Source organism: Muscardinus avellanarius, assembly GCF_963383645.1.
Source record: "Muscardinus avellanarius genome assembly, chromosome: 10".
NCBI lineage: Eukaryota > Metazoa > Chordata > Mammalia > Rodentia > Gliridae > Muscardinus > Muscardinus avellanarius.
The window spans coordinates 90269250-90291226 of record NC_137796.1 but is presented as its reverse complement, the minus strand read 5'-3'; the positions used below and the strand labels follow the sequence as shown (position 1 = coordinate 90291226).

The 21977-nt window shown below is 50.9% G+C and overlaps 1 protein-coding gene across 24 annotated transcripts; it reads right to left on the bottom strand.

The window, feature by feature from the left end:
- Positions 1–365: 365 nt before the first annotated feature.
- Positions 366–20481, bottom strand: ATXN2L (ataxin 2 like; the record flags this gene model as incomplete). 24 transcript variants are annotated; one of them, XM_080702286.1, is made up of 23 exons in its annotated part: positions 366–415; positions 984–1227; positions 1406–1618; positions 1783–1904; positions 1998–2127; positions 2337–2524; positions 2614–2686; positions 2816–2962; positions 3600–3669; positions 3750–4045; positions 4214–4284; positions 5419–5490; positions 5583–5795; positions 8207–8314; positions 8455–8630; positions 10443–10643; positions 11374–11465; positions 14105–14229; positions 15297–15447; positions 18437–18508; positions 18588–18644; positions 18839–18875; positions 20186–20481. In XM_080702286.1, 23 exons carry the CDS (start codon positions 20479–20481, stop codon positions 366–368), a joined length of 3204 nt encoding a protein of 1067 aa, XP_080558412.1. The 24 variants fall into 24 exon arrangements, with proteins under 24 accessions (XP_080558412.1, XP_080558396.1, XP_080558392.1 ...); XM_080702270.1 differs by having other exon boundaries at positions 1038–1227; XM_080702266.1 differs by having other exon boundaries at positions 5583–5777.
- Between the last annotated feature and the right edge of the window lie 1496 nt (positions 20482–21977).

The following is a 21977-nucleotide window of genomic DNA, read 5'->3' as shown; positions in this document are numbered from 1 at the left end:
CCTTGTCCAACCATCCTTGTGGGGAATCTGTCTCTCACGCAGATCACTCAAGTTAATGGGAAAGATAGAACAGGGGGCCCAAGTCTGAGGTTATAAATAATAGAAAATAAAAGATCTTCCGTCTCCAGCAGGGGAATAGATGAGAGGATGGGAGGGCAAGATTGGGTGGGAACAGGCAGGGGAGGAGCAGAAACCCCCCACCCCTGCTGAACCCTGGCCCTGCCCACTTTGAGGCCCCTCCCATTCAAGGTGCTTGGCAGGAATTCCCCAGCTCCCCCGGGGAAAGGGGGGGTTGGGGGGCTGGGACTGGTCCGAGCTGCTGGGGGAAGAGACATAGATCACTCTTCCCTCCACTCATGGAGGTCTCAGGTCGCGGCCAGGACAATCTTCAGTTCCCCGGGGGGTGGAAGGGGAGCTGCTGGGAGGGATGAGATTGAACTGGTTGGAGGGGAAAGAGAAGAGAGCAGGAGCATTAGAACCCAAGCAGCTGTCCCTTCATCAATGCGTCCAGGGGGTGCGGGGTGTGTGGGTAGGAGCGGCCTCCTCAAGGTGTCTCATGGGGCTGTCAGAAGCACAGGTCAATCGCTGTTTCCCAGTAAGCCAGAGCCCTTACTCGTGTGCCCAGCTCAGCCCCCCACACCCCAGTCTGGCCCTGTCTGCTGCGCTGACCTTACCTCGGCTAAGTCAGGAGACAGTCGGGGTCACTGAGAGCTGGGGAGGCAGTGGGGAGGGGGGCTGCTGGATCACAACTGAGCGAGGACGGAGGGAAGCAAAGGACAGAGCCAGGAGCAAGCCCCTGGCGGCGGCGACTGTGGCTTCTGCCCACCCTACATACTTCACAGACAGGTGCAGGTCGGCGGGCGCCCTGTGGGACAGCCCTGCCTCCAAGACCCCTCACTCCCCACCCAGAACCCGTGCATCCTGCCCCACCTGCAGCCCCTCAGCTCTTCCATGCCAAATTCCCCCAGCTAACGAGAACTCACGAATCCTGTCATCGGCTCCTCCTGGAAATCCAGGCGCCTGGCCAGGCTGCTCACCTTGGGGGTGTCCGATGTAGGGGTAGGGTGAGGGTGTGGAAGCTGAGAGTGCAGGCACCCCACTCTGGGGCACCACGCCTTGGGGGGGCCCCCCATGGCTCTGGGGTGGGTGCAGCAGCATCACCTGGGGCGGGTGGGGAGCCCCAGGGTGAGGGGGCGGGGCTGCTGTGATTCCAGTTTGGACATGGGCCTGTGAAGAACAAAAAGAAGCTGAGCGTTGCCACAAAAGTTCAAGATGGGCTCTGAGAATTCTAGTGTGTGTGTGGGGGGGGGCATTCTGGCAGATATGGAACCATGGTCTCTGGAATGAGAGCCCCATGCTGTCCTCTGGCTCACTTTCTCAGGCAAACAGACCATTAGGCCCTTACCTGGGTAACATGGGCCATGTTGGTGAAGCCGTGGGGAAGCTGCTGGTGGGGATGCATGGCATACACAGCGGCTGGCTGGGGGAAGCTGCTCTGAGGGGACTGGGCAGAAGGTCCCGGCGGCAGAGAGGGCGGCGTGCCTGTCAGGGCCCCTGGATGGTACAGATTCTGCTGAGGCTGTCCACTGCCCAGGTGTGGGGCCTGCCCCGCCTGGTGCTGTGTGGAAGAGGAAAAGCGTTTGAGTGCCACTCCATCTCTCATATCATGCCAACCACCCACTGCCCCCTGATCTCTCCACCGAGGAACAACTCCCAGCTCTATCCCTCTCCTTCCAGCTATCCATTCCTACCCCAACCACTCAGATCTCCCATGGCAGGCACCTGGACGGGACTGGGGGCCGCATGCTGGGACTGCGGCTGGCTCCCAGTGGGCGTGGTGGCCGGCTGCGGCTGGTGGGCATGGAGCGGCGTGGCATGGTGTGGATAGGACTGGTGAACAGTGGCTATGACAGGAAGGAAAGAACCAGCGCTGAGCACCACCAAAAGGGGCCAGGAAGTACAGCCCAGAGCAAGGGGGGGGGGCAAGCAGGACTCACCATACAGGGCTTGCGGGGTAGGCTGCTCTGCAGAAGGGTACTGAGGAGTGGACGATGACACAATGGCCTGGGGATGGCTACCCGACGTCAGCATGCGAGGGTTGCTTTGAAGCATGGGGGCAAACACCGGCTGATGGGAAAGAGGTGAGCATAGGTCAATGGGAACACAGCACTGCTTGAGCCTAGGCACAATTACCTTATTTGAACCCAAGTCGAACACCACCCACCTGCAGCGGCCCAAACCACCTGCCCCAGGCCCAGCTCCCAAGTCATGGAGATGGAGATGGGTGGGTCCTTGGAGAGGCTCTGCTTCCCCCTTCCTGCCCATGCCCCAGTCACCTGTGAGGGGTAGTGGGCCATAGGCTGCATCATGGCAGGCTGGCCTGGGAACTGCTGCGGGTTGTAGGGGATGTAGGAAGAGTAAGGTGTGGCAGCCACCAGCGGTGGGCCAGCAGCAGCAGCGGCCTGCATCATGGGAGGAGCTGAGGCTGGCTGGTGTTGGTCCGAGCGCTGAGGGGGAAGGGAGCCTGGGGGAAAAAAGCAGTGCAGAGCTCAAGCTCCATCTGCCAAGAGGCACCAGGCAGCCCTATCAATTGCGCTTCCCCACCTTGCTCACCTTTTGCTCCCCGGTACTTGCCCTGCTGCCCAGGCACCGAATTGGATACAGGATATGGGTACATCTGAGATGCCTGGGGACAAGAACACAGACAAGGCTTAACAGGCTGCTTACAAATGCCCAGAACAGGCCTAACCTGGTCCCTCAGCCCACTCGACTACCCACCCCCTCTACCCTAAGCCACCCAGGCTCTCCTACTTACCTGCACAGCTGGTCCCATATGGATCTGAGGTATGTAGGAGATATACTGGGGGCTGTAAAGCCCACTCTGGCCTGCTGTCAGCACCGGGATGGAGGGAGTTGAATGAGTCCGGGGCCCTGGAGAAGTTGGGGTACTGGTGGATTTGTTCTGTAAGAGACAAGGCAGGACATTTTATTTCTGTATCCCATGCCTACCCCAGTCTTGCATATAATCACAGTTAGCATTCAGATTGCTGTATGCCTAATACATTCTGCATTTTTTCTTAAGTCTCCCATCAAACCCTGAAATGGGTATTCAAAAATGATAGGTGAGAGCCGGGCATGGTGGCGCATGCTTATAATCCCAGCATTTGGAAGGCTTAGTGAGGCCCTTTGCAACTCAGTGAGACCGGTTTCAAAATAAAAAATAGGGCAGGGGGTGTAGCTCAGAGGTCAAATGCCCCTGGGTTCCATCCTCAGACCCGCAAAAAGAAAAAAGGAAAAAAAAAAAAGTGAGGAAACAGGCAGAGATTAAACAGCTGGACTCATACATAAGCATAGGGGTTAAGCAGAGTTAGCTGGCCCAAACAAAATGATCAGAGAAAACCATCAACACCTTCTCAGGATCCCTTATCACCCAACCCTGAGTTTTGACTCTTTCTCTAACCTGTCCAGCTGCTGCTATTCTGCACTTTTATAGTCTCCCTGTACTGCCAGACGGTCCAGGATACTGCAATTACATGCTCTCCTCTCCACCAAGTCTCCCCCACAGAAACCCAAGTCCACATCCTCCTGTCCCATCTCACCACAGAGAGAAGAGGCTTTGTAGGATTGAATTCCTTGGCATTGGGGTTCAACGTAGATTTCTTTACTTGTCTGTAAGAGAAAAATATAGTAAGCCCCTCATGGCTTGCCCCTCATCACCCACCATCCCCGCAACTCCCTGCTCCACTTACTCAGCAACAGGGCCCTCGTCTTTGTCATCTCCCTTGATGAGACCCACAGGGGGGCTGCCAGTTTGGCTTGCACAAGGGGGTGTGGGCTGCTCTGGCCCCTCAGCACCTCCTGCTGGTGCCAGGGGTGGTTTGTCCTCCTTATCCGATACAGATTCCGTCTTAGAGGAGACCGGGGACCCCATGGACTCTGATGTCAATAGACTATCAACCTCCTTTTCCTTCACTTTGGCCTCCTCCTTTAAGATCCGGGGAGGAAAAGGATCCAGGCTGGTCTCAGGGGAGTTACTGGGCTGAAGCTGGAATGAGACAGACACACATACTGTACTGTTTGGTCCAAGACCCAGGCCTGCTTCCTGTCAGCCTTGCCCAAACCATTTCTCCTACTTGGCCCTCTACCTCTTCCCTAATTCTCAACACACCCAAGCATCCTGCCAGTATCTAGCACATCCCCACACTTCACTCACCTTAAACTGGGCCCCAAACTTTCTTAGTTCTTCTAGTTGAAATCGCTTCTGTTCGTTCTGAAGGCCAGGGACTACAAGCAGACAGTGAAAAAAATAAATAAACATTGTGTGTGTGTCGGGGAGGGAGAACTACTGGGGACTGAATCCAGGGGCTAGTTCTACCCGAGCTATAGCCGCAGCCCTGTATTTGCTCTACAATAGGCTCTCAGCCGGGTGTGGTGGTGCACGCTTGTATTCCCAACATTCGGGAGGCTGAGGCTGGAGGATTGTGGTTCACAGGCAGCCTCAGCTACTCAGCAAGGCACTTTACAATTCAGTGAGACCCTGTTTCAAAAAATAAAGACTAAAGCCAGGTGTGGTGGTGCACGTTTTTAATCCCAGAGCTTGGGAGACTGAGACAGGAGGATCACACAGGTTCAAAGCCAGCCGCAGCTACTTAGGCTCTTAGCAACTTAGTGAGACCCTGTTTCCAAATAAAATATAAAATAGGTCTGGGAGTATAGCCCGGAGGTAGAAAAGCCCCTGGGTTGTACTTCCAGTACCACCAATAAATAAATAAATAAATAAATAAATAAATAAATAAATAAATAAATAGAGGTAGGGGTGTACTTGGGTAGAATGCCCCTGGTCCATCCCCAGTACTGGGAAAAAAAAAAAAAAAATCTCCGCTACTTGCTGAGGCTGTTCTCACACCTATAAGCCTCCTGTCTCAGCCTCCCAAGTACTGGAATTACAGAAGTGTGCCATCACGCCTGTATATAATACTGCTTTTCCAGAGATCACTACTAAGTGCTAGCAGCCCAGAAGAAAAGAAACCAAGGAAGCACGAGAAACTCTCAAGAATCCTGAGTAAGAGCCAGGCATGGTGGTACACTCTTGTAAACCCAGTACCTGGGAGACTAAGAAAAGGATTGCAGGTTAGCAGCCAGCCTCAGCTATTACCAAGGCCCTCTGCAACTTAGTGAGACCCTGTTTCAAAATAAAGAATAAAAAAATAGGGGTAGGGGTATGGCTTGGAGGTAGAATGCCCCTGGGTTCCACCCCCAATGCCACACCAAAGGAGAAAAAAAGGACTCCTGAAAGAGAAATTAGGACCAGAAGGCTGACAGACAAGACAATGCCTACATCTGAATCCCAACACACAGTTCCTGACACTTTCCTCAACAAAGGGACCCCAGACCCAGACAGAACAAACCAACATGTACCTTTCCCAGCTATCCGGGCCAGCTCCTGGGGCTCCAGAGTTCTGCCAGATTCCTTAGTTGGAAGTTCTTTTACTGAACAGGGAAAGAGGAAAAGGTACCTGAAGGTCCTCCTGTCCAGAACCACACTTATCATCATCCACAAAACTCAACCGCCTGGCTCTTACCATCTGCAGGGGCCAGTGAAATCTTTGGGGATGCTGGGGAAATGGAGCCCACTCCAGGATCCACAACTGACGATGTCACAGGGATGGAGGCCGAAGATGTTGCCACTGCAGAGCCAATGGGAGGCTCAGGGCAGGAAGCAGAGATTGGGGCAGGGGCAGCAGATTTGGGAGAGCGTGGAGGGTACATCCTGCCCACTGGAAGAAAAGGGAGAGCTGTACAATGGTTAGTGCTAGTCAATAAGCAGTGAACACAGGGAACTTACTAAACCCCAAAAGTTTACGTTTTACTATACCCTGGGTCACAAAATTAAGTGTCTAAAAAAACCAAAGCAGGTAATAAGCAGATAAATAGCTTCATGGGCCTAAGACTAGAATGTTTAAAAGGGCAGTCATAATTATGTACCAGCCAGCTAACACTATGTAGTAAAGCAGGATCCGTCTTGGCAGAACTTTCTGTGTTTGAAAAGAAATTGAGGCTGGGCTGCATGTGGTGGTGCATACTTGTAATCCCAGCATTTGGGAGGCTGAGGTAGGAGGATCACGGTTCAAGGACAGCCTCAGTCACTACTTGTGAGGCCGGTTGCAACTCAGTGAAACCCTGCTTCAAAATAAATGAAAAATAGGGCTGGGGATGTAGCTGCCCCTGGGGAGGTAGAATGCCCCTGGGGGTTCCATCTCCAGTACCACAAATAAACCAATAAAATAGGGCTGGGATGTACTTGGAGGTAGAATGCTCTTCAGTACCACCAAAAAAAAAAAAAAAAAAACAAAACCCCACAACCCTGAAGCTGGGCTGGTGACACAAGCTTGAAATCTCAGAATTTGGAGGCTGAGACAGAAGAAATGTAGTTCACAGCCTCAGCTACTTAGCGAGGCCCTTTGCAACTCAGTGACAGAATGCCCTGGAGTTCCATCCCCAGCACCGCAAAAAAGGGGAGAAATTGGAAGCCAGGCATAGTGGCACATACTTGTCATCCCAGTACTTGGGAGGCTGAAAAAGGAGGACTGTAGGTTTATAGCCAGCCTCAGCAACTTAACAAGGCTACGACTTAAGTGAGACCATTTCAAAAGCTAAAAATAAAATACAACTGTGGATGTAGCTCAGAGGTAGGATGTCCCTAGATTCCATCCTTAGTACCAAAAAGTAACAAAGAAAATTTTCTATGACTTTTTTGTGTGTGAGTCTGGGGATGGAACCCAGGGGCATTTGACCTCCGAGCTACACCCCCTGGCCTATTTTTATTCTTTATTTGGAAACAGGGTCTCACTGAGTTGCGGAGGACCTAAGTAGCTGAGGCTGTCCGCGAACCATGATCCTCTGGTCTCAGCCTCCCGAATGCTGGAATTACAAGTGTGCACCACCACACCCGCTCTCTATGACTTTTTTGGTTGGTTGTGGTATTAAGGATGGAACCCAGGGGCAACCTGCCTCTGAGCTATACCCCCACCTCTATCATTTTTGTGTGGTACTGGGGGGGTAGAATCCAGGGGCTTTTCTACCTATGGGCTATATTCCCAGACCTATTTTATACTTTATTTGGAAACAGTCTAAGTTGCTGAGAGCCTAAGTAGCCGAGGCTGGCTTCAAACCTGTGTGATCCTCCTGTCTCAGCCTCCCAACCACTGGGATTACAAGCATGCACCACTGCATTGCCTGGCTCTATTTTTTATTCTTTATTTTTAAACAGGTCTAAGTTGCAGAGCACCCAAGTAGCTGAGGCTGGCTGCAAACGTCCGATTCTATCTCAATCCTCCAAGTATTGGAATTAAAAGCATGTGCCACCACACCAGCTCTTTCATTTTTTTGTTGTTGTTGTTGTGGGTATGGGGATGAAACCAAGGGGCATTTGACCTCCGAGCTACAGCCCCTGCCCTATTTTTTTTTTATTCTTTTATTTTGAAATAGGGTTTCACTAAGTTGCGAAGGGCCTAAGTAGCTGAGGCTGTCCGCAAACCGCAATCCTCCTGTCTCAGCCTCCCGAATGCTACAAGCGTGCGCCACCACACCCGGCTATTTCATTCTTTATTTTGAAACAGTGCCTAAGTTACTGAGGATGTCCTCTGAGCCTGCAATCCTCCTGTCTCAGCCTCCAAGTGCTAGGATAAGCACGCACCACCATGCCCAGCCTCTGTGATTATATGAACTCTTTTTTTTTTTTTTGGTGGTACTGAGAGTGGAACCCAGGGGCTTTTCTATCTCCAGCCTACACTCCCAGACCTATTTTATACTTTATTTGCAAACAGGGTCTCATTAAGTTGAGAGCCTCACTAAGTAGCTGAGGCTGGCTTCGAACCTATGCGATCCTGTCTCAGCTTCCTAAGCGCTAGGATTACAAGCATGCGCCACCATGCCGCCCGGCTTGAATTCAATTTTTAAAGTGCTGGCAACAAATTCAAATATAAACAAAATTCCTGCCAGTCAACGACAACCATTGATTACCAGGGTAGATTTCTGCACTAGGTAAAGTGAAAAATGCTTTCCACCAAAGGATAAATCCAATCCCCCCCCCCCCGCTTGAAGATTTATCTTCAACCTATCTCCCATGCTGGCATTCCATCCAATATATTTAATTCTCTACACAATATCCTACCCATTTCTTCATCCTACATTACTGAGGCTTTACCTGCAGGAGGTGGAACAGAAGCTTCTCCAGAAGGCCTGCTATTGGGTGAAGACAGAGTCTTGGCACCTCTCACAGGCCGCTGTGCCTTGGGGGACATGCGGGAAGGTCCTAGTTTTTTTTAATAGAAGAAAAGAGCGCAATTGCTATTACATCACCACCGATGCATCAGCCTCCAGCTATGTCCTTTCAATTACCCTTCCCAACTTCTTTCCATCCCTTCTCTACTCCAGGTCTGCTTCACAACTCACCTCCATTGATACCACGTGCCTCAGAACCGGGGCCGGGGCTGCTACTGTCAAGATGGTGAGGGCCACGAGGTGGCAGAGAGCTAAGGCCAGGCCGACCACCCCGAGAGCTGCTGCATCGAACTCCTCCCCGGGGACCTTCCCGTACTCGTTGAGGCAGAGGGATATACTTCCCCTCCCTGAGGAAAGAGTTCAAGTAACAGTAGTTAGCTACAAAACCCACATCTTTTAGGTTGGAGACTTGCCTAGCATGAGGCCCTGGGTTTGACCCCCAGTGGCACCAAGGGAAAAAAAAAAAACTCCACATTTTGACAACCTAAAGCAAACTGCCGACATAATGCCTACTATCTATTTCAGTTAAATGCTTTGTGACTACAGGCTTTTGGCCTTAATATCACATGAACCCTAACCCAACAACCTGGTCAGTGCTCCACAATTCTACCACTCCTGACGCGTAAGGTAAGATGCTGCTCAAGATGGAGCTCTCACAAGATGCCAACACAGTTCAATTTCATTTCTGTAAGCATTAAACAGTTTAGCCTTATTGCAAATCAATCTCGTTTTGGGGATTGAACCCAAGGGGGCATTTATTCTCTCTCCGAGCTTATTCCCAGTCCTTTCTTTTTGTTTTTGCACTGGAAATTGAACAATCATTCTACCTATGATCTACACCCCTCCCAGCCCAATTTTATTTAATTGGAAATAAGGCCCAAGTTTCTGAGGCTGATTTCAAACCTGTGATCTTCCTATTTCAGTCTCTTGAGTATTGGGATTACAAGCAGGCGCCAACACGCCTCGTTTACTCCCAATCCTTTTTTGGGGGGATGGTACTGGGGATGAAACCCTTCTACCTCCGGGCTACACTCCCAGACCTATTTTTTGCAGGTCTAGGGATGAAACCTAATGACATTCAATCTGAGCCACACCCCCTGCTCTATTTTTTATTCTTTATTTTGAAACCAGGTCTCACTGAGTTGCAGAAGCCTAAGTAGCTGAGGCTGTCCGTGAACCTCGATCCTCCGGTCTCAGCCTCCCGAATGCTGGGATTACAAGCGTGCGCCACCACGCCCGGCTCCAGACCTATTGTATATATTTTACTTGGAAACAGGATATCCCGCGCGGATCCCTGCCGCTGGACTGCACTGTGTTTCTCCTCTTCAGTGCAACCGCCATCATTTTGAAACAAGGTCTAAGTCGCAGAGGGCCTCACTAAGTCGCTGAAGCTGGCCACAAACCAGTAAGGCTGGCTTCGAACCTGAGCAATCCTGTCTCTGCCTCCCAAGCATGAGAATTACAAGCATGCACCACAACACCCAGCCTCTCCCAATCCTGTGTGTGATGCTGGGGATTGAACCCAGGGTCATTCTACCTCTGAGCAAACCCCCAGCCTGATTTTTTTATTCTTTATTTTGAACAGGGTCTAAATCGCAGAGGGCCTCACTAAGTCGCTGAAGCTGGCCACAACCCAGATCCTCCGGTCCCAGCCTCCCGAGCACTAAGATTACAAGCTTGCACCACCACACCCAGACTTTTTTTTGGTAATACTGGGGATGGAACCCTTCTACCTCCGGGCTACACTCCCAGACCTATTTTATATTTTATTTGGAAACAGGGTCTCTTAAGCCAGCGAGGCTGGTTTTGAACCTGCGCGATCCTCTGTCTCAGTCTCCCAAGTGTGGGGATAACAAGCGTGCGCCACCACACCCAGCTCTCCTAATCCTTTTTAATTTTGAAACAGGGTCTCACTAAGTGGCTGAGACTGGCCTTAAACCTGCAATCCTCCTGTCTCAGCCTCCCAAGTACTAGGATTACAGGCATGTGCCACCACATCCAGATTCTAGCCTTCAATCTGTTAACTTACAAAAATTAGGAATAACTAGGTATAAGCCTTTAAAGATGGTGGTGAGGTTTACCCATGTTGTACAAAGCTCTTAGCCCAGGCCCTGGACCCTACTACAAGCCCCAACACTCCTGGCTGCCCCAGCAATTACCTGGATGCCAAGCTGGGGCTTTCCCGCCCTGACCCCTGCCGCTGGACTGCACTGTGCTTCTCCTCTTCAGTGCGACCGTCATCATTCTCCATAGCGATCCGCAGGCGATACTGGGGGCTGGACTCAATCTCTCGAGCCAACTGGGCTGCACGCAGCTCCCGTTGACGAAACTCTTCCGAATTGTCCTTTTCTAAGGGCACCCTAAGAGAATACCCATAGACCACCACCACCCCAATACCAGGAAGAGGAGGAAAAGGAAAAACATTCCTATCAGTCTTATAGACAGTTCATGTACACAAGGTACTTAATCCTTTAAATAATTCAATTTTTTTCTTTTTCAGGGCTGGGTATCGAACCCAGGGCCTTGCACATGCTAGACAAATACTACCACTGAGGTATAGCCCCCAGACAGTATAAATTCATTGGGTGCCGGCCGTGGTGGCGCACGCTTGTAATCCCAGCATTCGGGAGGCTGAGACTGGAGGATCGCAGTTCGCTGACAGCCTCAGCTACTTAGTGAGGCCCTCCGCAACTCAGTGAGACCCGGTTTCAAAATAAAGAATAAAAAATTAGGCAGGGGGTGTAGCTCAGAGGTCGAATGCCCCTGGGTTCCATCCCCAGACCAGGAAAGAAAAAAAAATCATTGGGTATCTACAGGGTCTCAGGAAAATCACCAGGCACATCCTAAATCAGAGGCTGTTTTATGTTCTAAAGAAAGGATGTGGGTCAATGGACAAGCAGCAGTTAATTCCATGCACTGGGCTGCAATCAGAAAACCTTTGAAGGAGCAGTTCACAGGGCAAGTCAGGTGAGGGACATGCAGATATCCAGAAAGGTATGTGCAAAACTACATTCCACCTAGGGATCCGAGTTCTACTGGTGACCCACACCCCAAGCAGCACCATCTGGGAAAGAGCATCAGGACACTCACGTGTAGGAGGAGAGACTGCTATCATAGGTGGTCTTCACGCCATAGTTCTCCTCATTGAACTTGAACATTTCATTGGGATCCCATCCATTGGACTAGTGAGGGGGGAGATGATTTTTAAAGCCAAGCAAGGAAAAGGTTAAAACCTTTAAAATGTAACCAGAGCCGGGCGTGGTGGCTCATGCTTGTAATCCCAGCATTTGGGAGGCTGAGACCGGAGGATCGCGGTTCGCGGACAGCCTCAGCTACATAGTGAGGCCCTCTGCAACTCAGTGAGACCCGGTTTCAAAATAAAGAATAAAAAATAGGGCAGGGGGTGTAGCTCGGAGGTAGAATGCCCCTGAGTTCCATCCCCAGACCCGCAAATAAATAAATAAATAAAATAAAATAAAATGTAACCAAACCAAGAATGGAAAAATAGGGATATGTCTAGTATTAACCAGTACTGCCAATTTGCAGCACACACCAATAACTAGTAAAACTGAAAAGTCCAAAAATTAACCAGCCCGTAGGTTTAAACCTCTAAAGACAAAAAAAAAAAAAAAAAAAAAAAAAACAACTACCCATACACAGGGAATGCATATTCAAAAGTCTAATAAGGCAGTGTGTAGGGGTTATGAAGAACTGAACTCAGGACACTACCTCAAGTTACACTCCCAGGCCTTTATATTTTTTTTGTTTTGAAGCAGTCTCACTAGACTGCTGAGTCTTGCTAAGTTGGTGAGGCTGGCTTCAAACCTGCCATCCTACTGTCTCCTTCCCAAGTATTGGGATAACAGGTGTGTATCACCACACCTGGCAGGTAGTATTGTGTGTGTGGCACTGGGGATGGAAACCAGGGGCCTTCTACCTCTGGACTAAACTCCCAGCCCCATTTATTTAAAAACAGTCTCGCTAAACTGTTGAGAGCGCCTCACACTAAGTTGCTGAGGCTGGCATCAAGCCTGTGAAGTAGTTTTTTTTGGTGTGTGTCTAGGGATACTGGGGTTTGAACCTAGGGGCACATTCTACCTCTGAGCTACACCCCTAGCCCTTTTTACTTTTTTTTTGGTGGTACTGGGGTTCCTGGAAACCCTTCTACCTCCGGGCTACACTCCCAGACACCTGATTATATATATATATAATTTTTTTTTTTTTTTGCAGGTCTGGGGATGGAACCCAGGGCATTCTATCTCCAAGCTACACCCCCAGCCCTATTTTTTTTTTCTGGTGGTACTGGGGGTGGAACCCAGAGGCTTTCTACCTCTGGCCTATATTCCCAGACCTTTTTTATATTTTATTTGGAAACAGGGTCTCACTAAGTTGCTGAGAGCCTCACTAAGTAGCTGCGGCTGGCTTCGAACCCATGCGATCCTCCTGTCTCAGCCTCCCAAGCCCGGGGATTACAAGCGTGCGTCACCACGCCTGGCCCCAGCCCTATTTTTATTCTCTACTTTGAAGTAGGATCTCACTGAGTTGCAAAGGGCCTAAGTAACTGAGGCTGTGCTCAAACTGTGATCCTCATGTCTCAGCCTCCCAAGTGCTGGGATTACAAGCGTGCATCACCCAGTTTGGCTTCAAAAGCACTATTTTTTAGCAGTACTAGGGATAGATCCCAGGGGCATTCTACCTCCAAGCCACACTCCCAGCCCTATATTTTAGTCGTTTATTGTTTTGAAACAGGGTCTCACTGAATTGTGAAGGGCCTCGCTAAGTAGCTGAGGCTGTCCTCAAACCGCGATCCTCCCGTCTCCGCCTCCTGAATGCTGGGATTACAAGCGTGCGCCACCACGCCCAGCTTCAGGCACTATTTTTAATAGCAAAATAATGGCAACAAACCAAAGATCAGTAAAGCAACAATATGGTATGCATGTATACAGTTAAAAATATACCTAACCTATATATCAACGTTAAAATTTCAAACAGCCAAAAGTTTTGTTTTTTTGCATTACTGGGGATTGGACCCAGGGGAATACTACCTCAAAGCTATATTCCAACCCCATTTTTTTTTCGCGGTAGTGGGGATGGAACCCAGGGGCATTCTACCTCCGGGAGACACCCCCAGCCCTACTTTTTATTATTTTGAAAGAGGGTCTCACTGAGTTGAAAAGGGCCTAAGTAGTAGCTGAGGGTGGCCGCGAACTGTAATCCTCCAGTCTCAGCCTCCCAAATGCTGGGATTACAAGCGTGCACCACCACGCCCAGCTTTTTTAAACAGGGTCTAAAATATGGGATGCCTAAGTAGCTGAGGCTGGCTGTGAACCTTTAATCCTTCCGTTTCAGGCTCCCAAGTCCTGGGATTATAGGCGTGTGCCACCACGCTTGACTAAGAAAAGCAGTTTTTTATACGCATTAAACATACCAAAACAAAAATGCATCCACTTATGAGATTTAAAATGCATTCAAGTACTGCTTTTTGTTCCTGTTTTGTGGTACTGAGGATTGAACCCAGAGGCTTTCTACCCCAGCCCTGTTTTATCTTTATGGTCTCAAGCACTTGTGTTTAGAAGGAAAACAGGCCTAAGTACACAGTCGTCAATCTTGCTTATACTTTGTTATATTGGAGAAAAAAAACAAATGCCATCGAGATAACGTCCATTTTGGGGAGTATTCTGTCCTGTACTTGTTATTTCACCACCATCAACAAGCAACAGTATTTCCTCCCTCATTTCCAAGAATCAGCTCTTGGTTCCAATAATGAACCAGCCAACAACGCCCATTCTGGTTGCCTACTTCTCAGGGAAAGACACTGTACCATGTCAGACTCGAGGTCATAGTCATCGCTGTTGCTGTCGCCGCCCTCCCAGCGCTGAAGCACTTTCTCTTTGTGCTCCCCGTTCACCTTCGAGTTCATGGCTATGGCCGAGTCAGTGAACTTGTCTGTGGGCAGAGTGGAAGACTAGGAATCAGGTGATATTTGATGGTTTTCTTTCCCCTCACCTTCACCCCCATTCCCTCCCTCATCAGTAGTTCAAAACAAAGAGAAGTTTTACGAAACCCAGATTCAGAGTATCTACGTTTATGAGGGGCGAAGAGTGGGCCAGAGTATTAAAACCCTGACTTTAACAGTTAAAAAAAAAAGTTAAGTTGAAAACTAACCAGGAAAATATTAAGAACCACAACACAGGCCAGAATTTATCCTACCATAAATTAGACCTCAAAACACATTCTCTTTTTTTGGTCCTGGGTATTGAACCCAGAGGACTTCTACCTTGAAGCTATATCCCTTTTAAAAAAATGTTTATTTTGAAACACAGTATTGCCAAGTTGCTAAGGCGATTTTAAACCTGTGATCCTCTTGTGCCAGCCTCCCAAATACTGGGATTACAGGTGTGCCCCCACCAATCCTGGCTCTCAAGACACATTTTCTTTTCTTTTCTTTTTTTTTTTTTTGTGGTACTGGGGGTGGAACCCAGAGGCTTTCTACCTCTGGGCTATAGTCCCAGACCTATTTTATTTGGAAACAGGGTCTCACTAAGTTGCTGAAAGCCTAAGTAGCTGAGGCTGGCCTCGAACCTGTGCGATCCTCCTGTCTCAGCCTCCCAAGCGCGGGGACTACAAGCATGCGCCACCACACCCAGCTCAAGACACATTTTCAAGAAATATTTGACCATCTCCCTCAGATAAAGAGGTAGGGTAAAGCAAAAAAGTCAACATGTTCTACCTGCACACAAACTTCCCTCTGCTCATACAGAGAATCTGACACAATAGCCTAGCCGAATCCATTCAGTTTATTTATTTATTTAGTAGTACTAGAAATTGAACCCAAGAACATTCTATCTCTGAGCTTCACTTCTAGCCCTTTTTAATTTGGAAACAGGGTCTCATTAAGCTGCTGACAGCCTCACTAGGTTACTGATGCTGGCCAAGAACCTCCCATCCTCCTATCCCAGCCTTCGAATCCTGGAATTAGAAGCATGTGCTGCCACAACCAGAACCCCCAATACCTTTAGTAGCATAATTGAAGTCCACATTTCGGAAGTGTACAAGCATGACATCACTTGGCTTGAACACCATGGTGTCCACAATGTCTTCCCGACGAGGGCCACTTGCTGGCTCAGACACTTTCCGGTGCACAGCATCTACCGCTAGTTCAAACTACAAAAACCCCAATCCAACACCCAAGGGTCAGTATCAGGTGTGTGAAAAGTACTCCCATCTCTCTTAACCCTTTATAAACTTTCCCCTAACACCATTTTCTCAAGTACATTATCTTCTCAAAACCAGTACCAGTCACAGAACTTAGCAAAGTCTTCAACTTAAATTTCAGCCAGGTGTGGCAGCACATGCTTTTAATCCATTACCACCAAAAACCAAAAAATAAATATAAATTAAAGAATAAAATCAGGCTGGGGTGTAGTTTAAAGATTCTTAGAATGCCCCTGGATTCCATCCTTAGTACCAAAATAAATTAATTTTTTGTGTGTAGTACTGGGGATAGAACCCAAATATTCTACCTCTAGGTGTGTGCGTGCGTGCGTGAGAGAGAGAGAGAGAGAGAGAGAGAGAGAGAGAGAGAGAGAGACAGACACAGAGACAGACAGACAGACAGACAGACAGACAGAGGCAGGCAGGCAGGCAGGCAGGCAAGGAATGACACTCAGGTCAACACAGCTCGCTCTTGTGTTTTTTTTTCCCCACAGTACTGGGGACTGAACCCAGGGGCATTCTACCTCCAAGCTACACCCCCAGCCCTAGTTTTTATTCTTTTTGTGTTGGTGTGTGGGGTTAACTGGGAGTGGAACCCAGGGGCTTTTCTACCTTTGGGCTACACTCCCAGACCTATTTTATATTTTATTTGGAAACAGGGTCTCACTAAATTGCTGAGAGCCTAAGTAGCTGAGGCTGGCTTCGAACCTGTGTGATCCTCCTGTCTCAGCCTCCCAAGCACGGGGATGACAAGCGTGCGCCACCACACTCAGCTTTATTCTTTATTTTGAAACAGTCTCAAACTTCGATTCTGCTGTCTCAGCCTTCCAAATGCTGGATTACAAGTGTGCACCATGGCTGGCTTTAGCCTTTGCTTGTTTTACTTAGAAAAAGGGTCTCACCCAAGTTGCTGGGGCTGGCTTCAAACCTGCAATTCTTCTGTCTCAGCCTCTCAGTACTGAGATTACAAATATGTGCCACCATGTTTGGCAATTTCAAAATTTTAAGTCTGTACTGGGAATGGAACCCAGGGGTATTCTACCTCCAATTTATACCCCCAGTCCTAGGTTTTTTTTTTTTTCTTTTGTGGTACGGGGGTGGAACCCAGAAGCTTTCTCCCTCCAAGCTATACTCCTAGACCTATTTTATATTTTATTTGGAACAGGGTCTTCTAAGTTGCTGAGAGCCTAAGTAGCTGAGGCTGGCTTTGAATCTGTCCGATCCTTCTGTCTCAGCCTCCCAAGCACAGGGATTACAAGCGTGCGTCATCACGCCTGGCTTTTTATTCTCTATTTTGGTGGTACTAGGGGTGGAACCCAGAGGCTTTCTACCTCCAGGCTATACTTCCAAACCTTTTTTTTTTTTATTACTTTATTTTATTTGGAAACAGGGTCTCACTAAGTTGCTGAAAGCCTAAGTAGCTGAGGCTGGCTTCGAACCCGTACAATCCTCCTGTCTCAGCCTCCCAAGCGCGGGGATTACAAACGTGCGCCACCACGCCTGGCTCATTCTCTATTTTGAAACAGGGTCTCATTGAATTGCAAAGGGCCTCACTAAGTAGCTGAGGCTATCCTCACCATGATCCTAATATATCTCAGCTTCCCAAATGCTGGGATTACAAGCCCATACCACATGCTGGGCTTCTTTTTTTAATGATACTGGGGACTGAACCCAGGGGTGTTCTACCTGAGCTATATCCCTAGTCTTATTTTCTACTGTGAAACAGGGTCTCACTAAGTTGCTGAGGACCTGGTGAAATGGCCAAGACTGGCCTGGAACCCGAAATCCTCCTGTCTGTCTCCCAAATACCGAGATTACAGTTGTGCACCATCATGAAGTTTTAGTTTGCTTTTCGTGGTACTGAAGATGGAATTCAGGGACATTCTACCTCAAAGCTACACCCCTGTCCTTTTTTTTTTAATTCTTTATTTTGAAACAGGGTCTAAGTTGCAGAGGGCCTCATTAAGTAGCCGACGTGACCACAAACCTGCCATCCTCCTGTCTCAGCCCCTTAAGTACTGGAATTACAAGTGTGGGTCACCATGCCCAGCTACACGCACAGTTTAAAAAACCTTAAATCCTAGCATTTGGGAGCCTGAGAAAGGAGGACCATGGTTCATGGACAGCCTCAGCTACTCAGTGCGTCCCCGGGAACTTAGTTGAGACCCTGTTTCAAAAATAAAGCCAACGTGGCGCATGCTTATAATCCCAGGATTCAGGAGGCTGAGACCTGAGGATTGCAGTTCGTGGACAGCCTCAGCTACTTAGTGAGGCACTCTGCAACTTAGTGAGACCCTGTTTCAAAATAAAGAATAAAGAATAAAAATAGGGCAGGGGTGTGGCTCGGAGGTCAAATGCCCCTGGGTTCCATCCCCAAACCCGCCAAAATAGAAAAATTTTATGGGGGGGGGCAGGGAAGCCAGGTGTGGTGGCGCATATTTGTAATCCCTGCGCTTGGGAGGCTGAGTCAGGAGGATCGAACAGGTTCAAAGCCAGCCTCAGATACTTAGTGAGGCTCTCAGCAACTTAGTGAGACCCTGTTTCCAAATAAAATATAAAATACGTCTGGGAGTATAGCCCGGAGGTAGAAATTCTCTGGGTTCCACCGCCAGTACCACCACCAAAAAATAAATAAATAAATAAATAGATAGATAGATAGGACAGGACAGAGGGTATAGCTTGTAGGTCGAATGCCCTTGGTTCCAATCCTAGACCCGCAAAAAATAATAAACTCTAAAAGGACCTAAGTTGCTGAGACTGACCATGAACCTACATTCTTCCTCAGACTCCCAAGTTCTAGGCTAACAAGCATGTGCCACCACAAGTGGCTTCACAGAAACAATTTAAGAGCATGTTCCCATGCCACCCAATATACATCCCTCAGCTTCATTCTCTCCTACTCCTCTGCAGCAGCAAAAATAAGCTAATTTGAACTAACCTTTGAGCTCAGAGTCTTGAAAATGCCTTCATAGGTGGTGCCATTTTTCACTTTCACATCACAAGTGGAGCCCTAGTAAAAAGAAAAGGAGAAAGTCCAGAAAACATGCAATACTTTCCTCAAACAATGTAGGGATTAAGTCCTCACTCACCACAACAGCTGTCAGGAAATGCAGCATCCTGGAGTTGTTATAGACACCTTCAAACACCTGTCAGTAACACAGTAAAGAGAAATAAAAAAGTAACCAGCAAACACTCCCTTTCTACAGGGCCACACTACTCATATCTACTTTGTTGGGGGCCTCCCCCCTCATGAGCCCATTCAACCATCTCTGCATCTGATCTGTCCTGAATTTTCATATATTTGTCTTTTAGGCCTTTATGACAGGAAAAATGCACTCACAGGTGACTGGGGGGGTCCCTTTCCTGTGCTCTGTCCCCTGTAAAAAAGAAAGAAAACATGCTGTGGTTATCAGTAAATCCTAGAACCAAACATCATGTGAATGACTTTCAAATTCTCACCTTAAAAAGGAAGAAAGGAATAGACATTAAACGCTAATGAACACCGTTCCTCCAAATGGAAGTAAAAAAAAAAGACCTCAATCAACAATGGCTGTCAACTGCTCCCACCTTCCCCAAGAGGCTAGGGCTGCATTCATCTAACACACAAATGATGCCGTATTCGACAATCAGTAACCCAGCCCAGATGTGAAGGTGAAAGCTGCGGAGCGCAGATGCAGAGCTACTTAGCTCAGGCATATTACCCCCGGAGCAGGGGCTTAAAAAAAAAAATCACTTTCATCAGCCTTCTGCCCTAAACCCTGGGAGAAGGGTTTCTCACACCCCACCCCACCGCCCTCATCACTCATTCAGCCTGTTACCCACTCTGCAGGGGTCACCAATCGCCAGGTAGCCCTGCTCCTCGATGGCTGATGTAACCGGCGGTTGAGGAGGGCGACGAGGGGGCCGTTGGCGGGGCCGGGGGACAGCGCAGCCGCAAAAGCCATCCGCCGGGAGGCCTCGCCCGGTCTGCGCCTGCGCACTAGAACCCACGGGCCTCTCAAGGTCCCCCCCCCCGCGATCAGAACCCACTGCGCCTGCGCCACTCAATCGCATTAAAACACACACGCGCGCGCGAGAAAACCGAGTGGGGTGTCCGCTACTCATCCAACCAACACTATCAGACGAACCCCTCCATGCGCTCTCCCAGCCCCTGCTCTACGGGTAACCCGGGCACGCGAATGCCCGGGTCATAAGACAGCATCCGCGCGCACGTACGGGGAGGGGGCGCGCGCGCTGGAGGTTCCCGGCCGCAGTCCTCCCAGTTACCCTCCTTCCGCGCCCCCGCCCACCCGGCTCCCCTCCTACTGGCCAGCCCGGGAAGGGGGAGGTAGCGACTCGCCCAAGTCCCTCCCTCCCCATTGGCTAAACTATGGGCCGCGCGCCCCCCTCTATTGGCTACGGCCGGGGACCCCTTCCCGCGGCCGGCTCCCCATTGGCTGACGCCGGGGACCGCGAGACCCTTCGTGGCAATGGAGCCGGGGACCCCGATCTCCGCCTCAGCCCCCCCCCAACTCCCCGCTCCGACGGCGCCGGCGGGACGCGCCCCGCCTCCCCTCGGGGCCCCGGCCCGTCTCCGGCCCGGCCCCGACCGCCGAGCGCGGCTTCCAGGCGAGCGGGCGGCCGCCTGGCCCCGCGCCCCTGCACCGTGCCGAGCCCCGCCGCCGCCGCCCGAGCCCTCCCCGCTCACCTGGCGCTGCCGATGGCGGCCGGCCCCGGCCTCTCCGGGTGCGGCGGCGGCGGCGGCTGCGGCGCCAGGATGCCCTCGGCTGCGCGGCGGAGCCCGGTGCCGGCGGCCGCCGCAGGCCCCAGGCAGGGAGAGGCGGCCGCGGGAGGCCCTGCGGGAGCCGCGGCGGGCGCCAGCGGGCCCGGGAGGCCGCCGTTGGGGGGGCTGGCGCCGCCGGGGGGCCGGCGGGCCACGGCCTGTTGCGCGGGGGGCGGCTGCTGGGGCTGGGAGCTCTGCTGCGGCGGCTGCGGCTTCAGCATGATGGCAGCGTCCGGAAGGGGAATTAGCGGGAAGGGAGGGAGACGGCCCGGGGCCGGTCCCCGCCGGAGAGCGCGGAGCGAGGGGCCGGGAGCGGGACCCGCCGTTGGCGGGCGGGGGCCCGCGGTGCCGGGGTGGACCGAGGAGAGCGGGCGCGAGGCAGCGCCGCGAGGCGGAAGGGGAGGGGGCCGCGGCCGGAGGAAGCGAGAGGGCGCGAGCCGGGCTGCGCGCGTGCGCGGGCGGGCGGAGCGCGGCGGGGCGGGGAGGAGCGCGAGGCCCGCGCCCGGCGGCGGGCGAAGGCAGCGCGGGCCCGGGAGCCGGGAGAGCAGCAGCGCGGGCGCTCACGCGCGCCGAGGACTTGCGGCCCCGGCTCTCCCGCCGCCTTAAAGGCTGGCGGCCGCGGGCGCTTCACAATGAGCGTGCGGCGCGCGGGGGCGGAGCCGAGCGCGCAGAGGAAGGGCCGGCCGCCCCGCCCACCCGCCGGCCGCGCGCTCCGCCGCAGTGTGGTGTGCGCCGCCGCGCCGTGGCGTGAGGTCCTTCCGCCACTGGGGAGCCGGGGGCGGGGCCAGGGCCGGAAAGAATCCCGGACCCGAGGAGCCCGGGCGCCGCTGGTTTGAGGCAGGTGGAGGGCTTCCTGAGCTGCTTGCCGCCTGATCGGCTTTCAGTGCGTGATTAGTTTCAGCGTGCTGGTGTTTGCAAACAAATCCATACTTGATCCCAAATCGTAAATTTCAGCGATTTTTAAACCTAAATTGTTACTTTTCCGCACCTAAGAATGAATCCTTAAACAAAGGCTGTCGGAGGGCTGAAGTTCTTGGAATCTACTTCAGAATCCCCCACCTGGTGCCTGGGGGTTGTTTGCTAAAACGAGGCCCTGGGTTCGAGCCTTATTTACAGTCCTCATCACAATTCTCCCCCAAGCCTGCAATCATTCATTCAAGATTAGCTGGGCATTAATCTAGATAGATGCCTTGGGCTCAGAGAAGTTAAACCACCTGTTGCTCCGAGAGAGAGAGAGAGAGAGAGAGAGAGAGAGAGAGAGAGAGAGAGAGTTAGTTCACGTTGATGAGGGTTCAGATAATTCGATGGGATTATTAGCTGAAGCATAGGGCACTATGAGAACAAGTGAGAATGACACCCGAACTGGCACTGAGTGACATCTACACTGAGAAGAGGATGCCTGGGTACGGTGGGACACGCTTGTACTCCCAAGTACAATACCAGAGTACAAGAGGATAGATAGCAGTTTGGAGACCAGCCTCAGCAACTTAGTGAGAACCTGTCTCAAAACAAAAGTAGCCGGGCGTGGTGATGCAGGCGTGGTACGCAGTTTGTAATCCCAGCTTTCGGGAGGCTGAGACAGGAGGATCGCGGTTTGGACAGCCTCGGTTACTTACTGATGCCTAATGCAACTCAGACTCTGTTTCAAAACAAAGGATAAAAATAGGGCTGGAGGTGTAACTCAGAGGTAGAATGCCCCTGGGTTCCATCCCTAGTA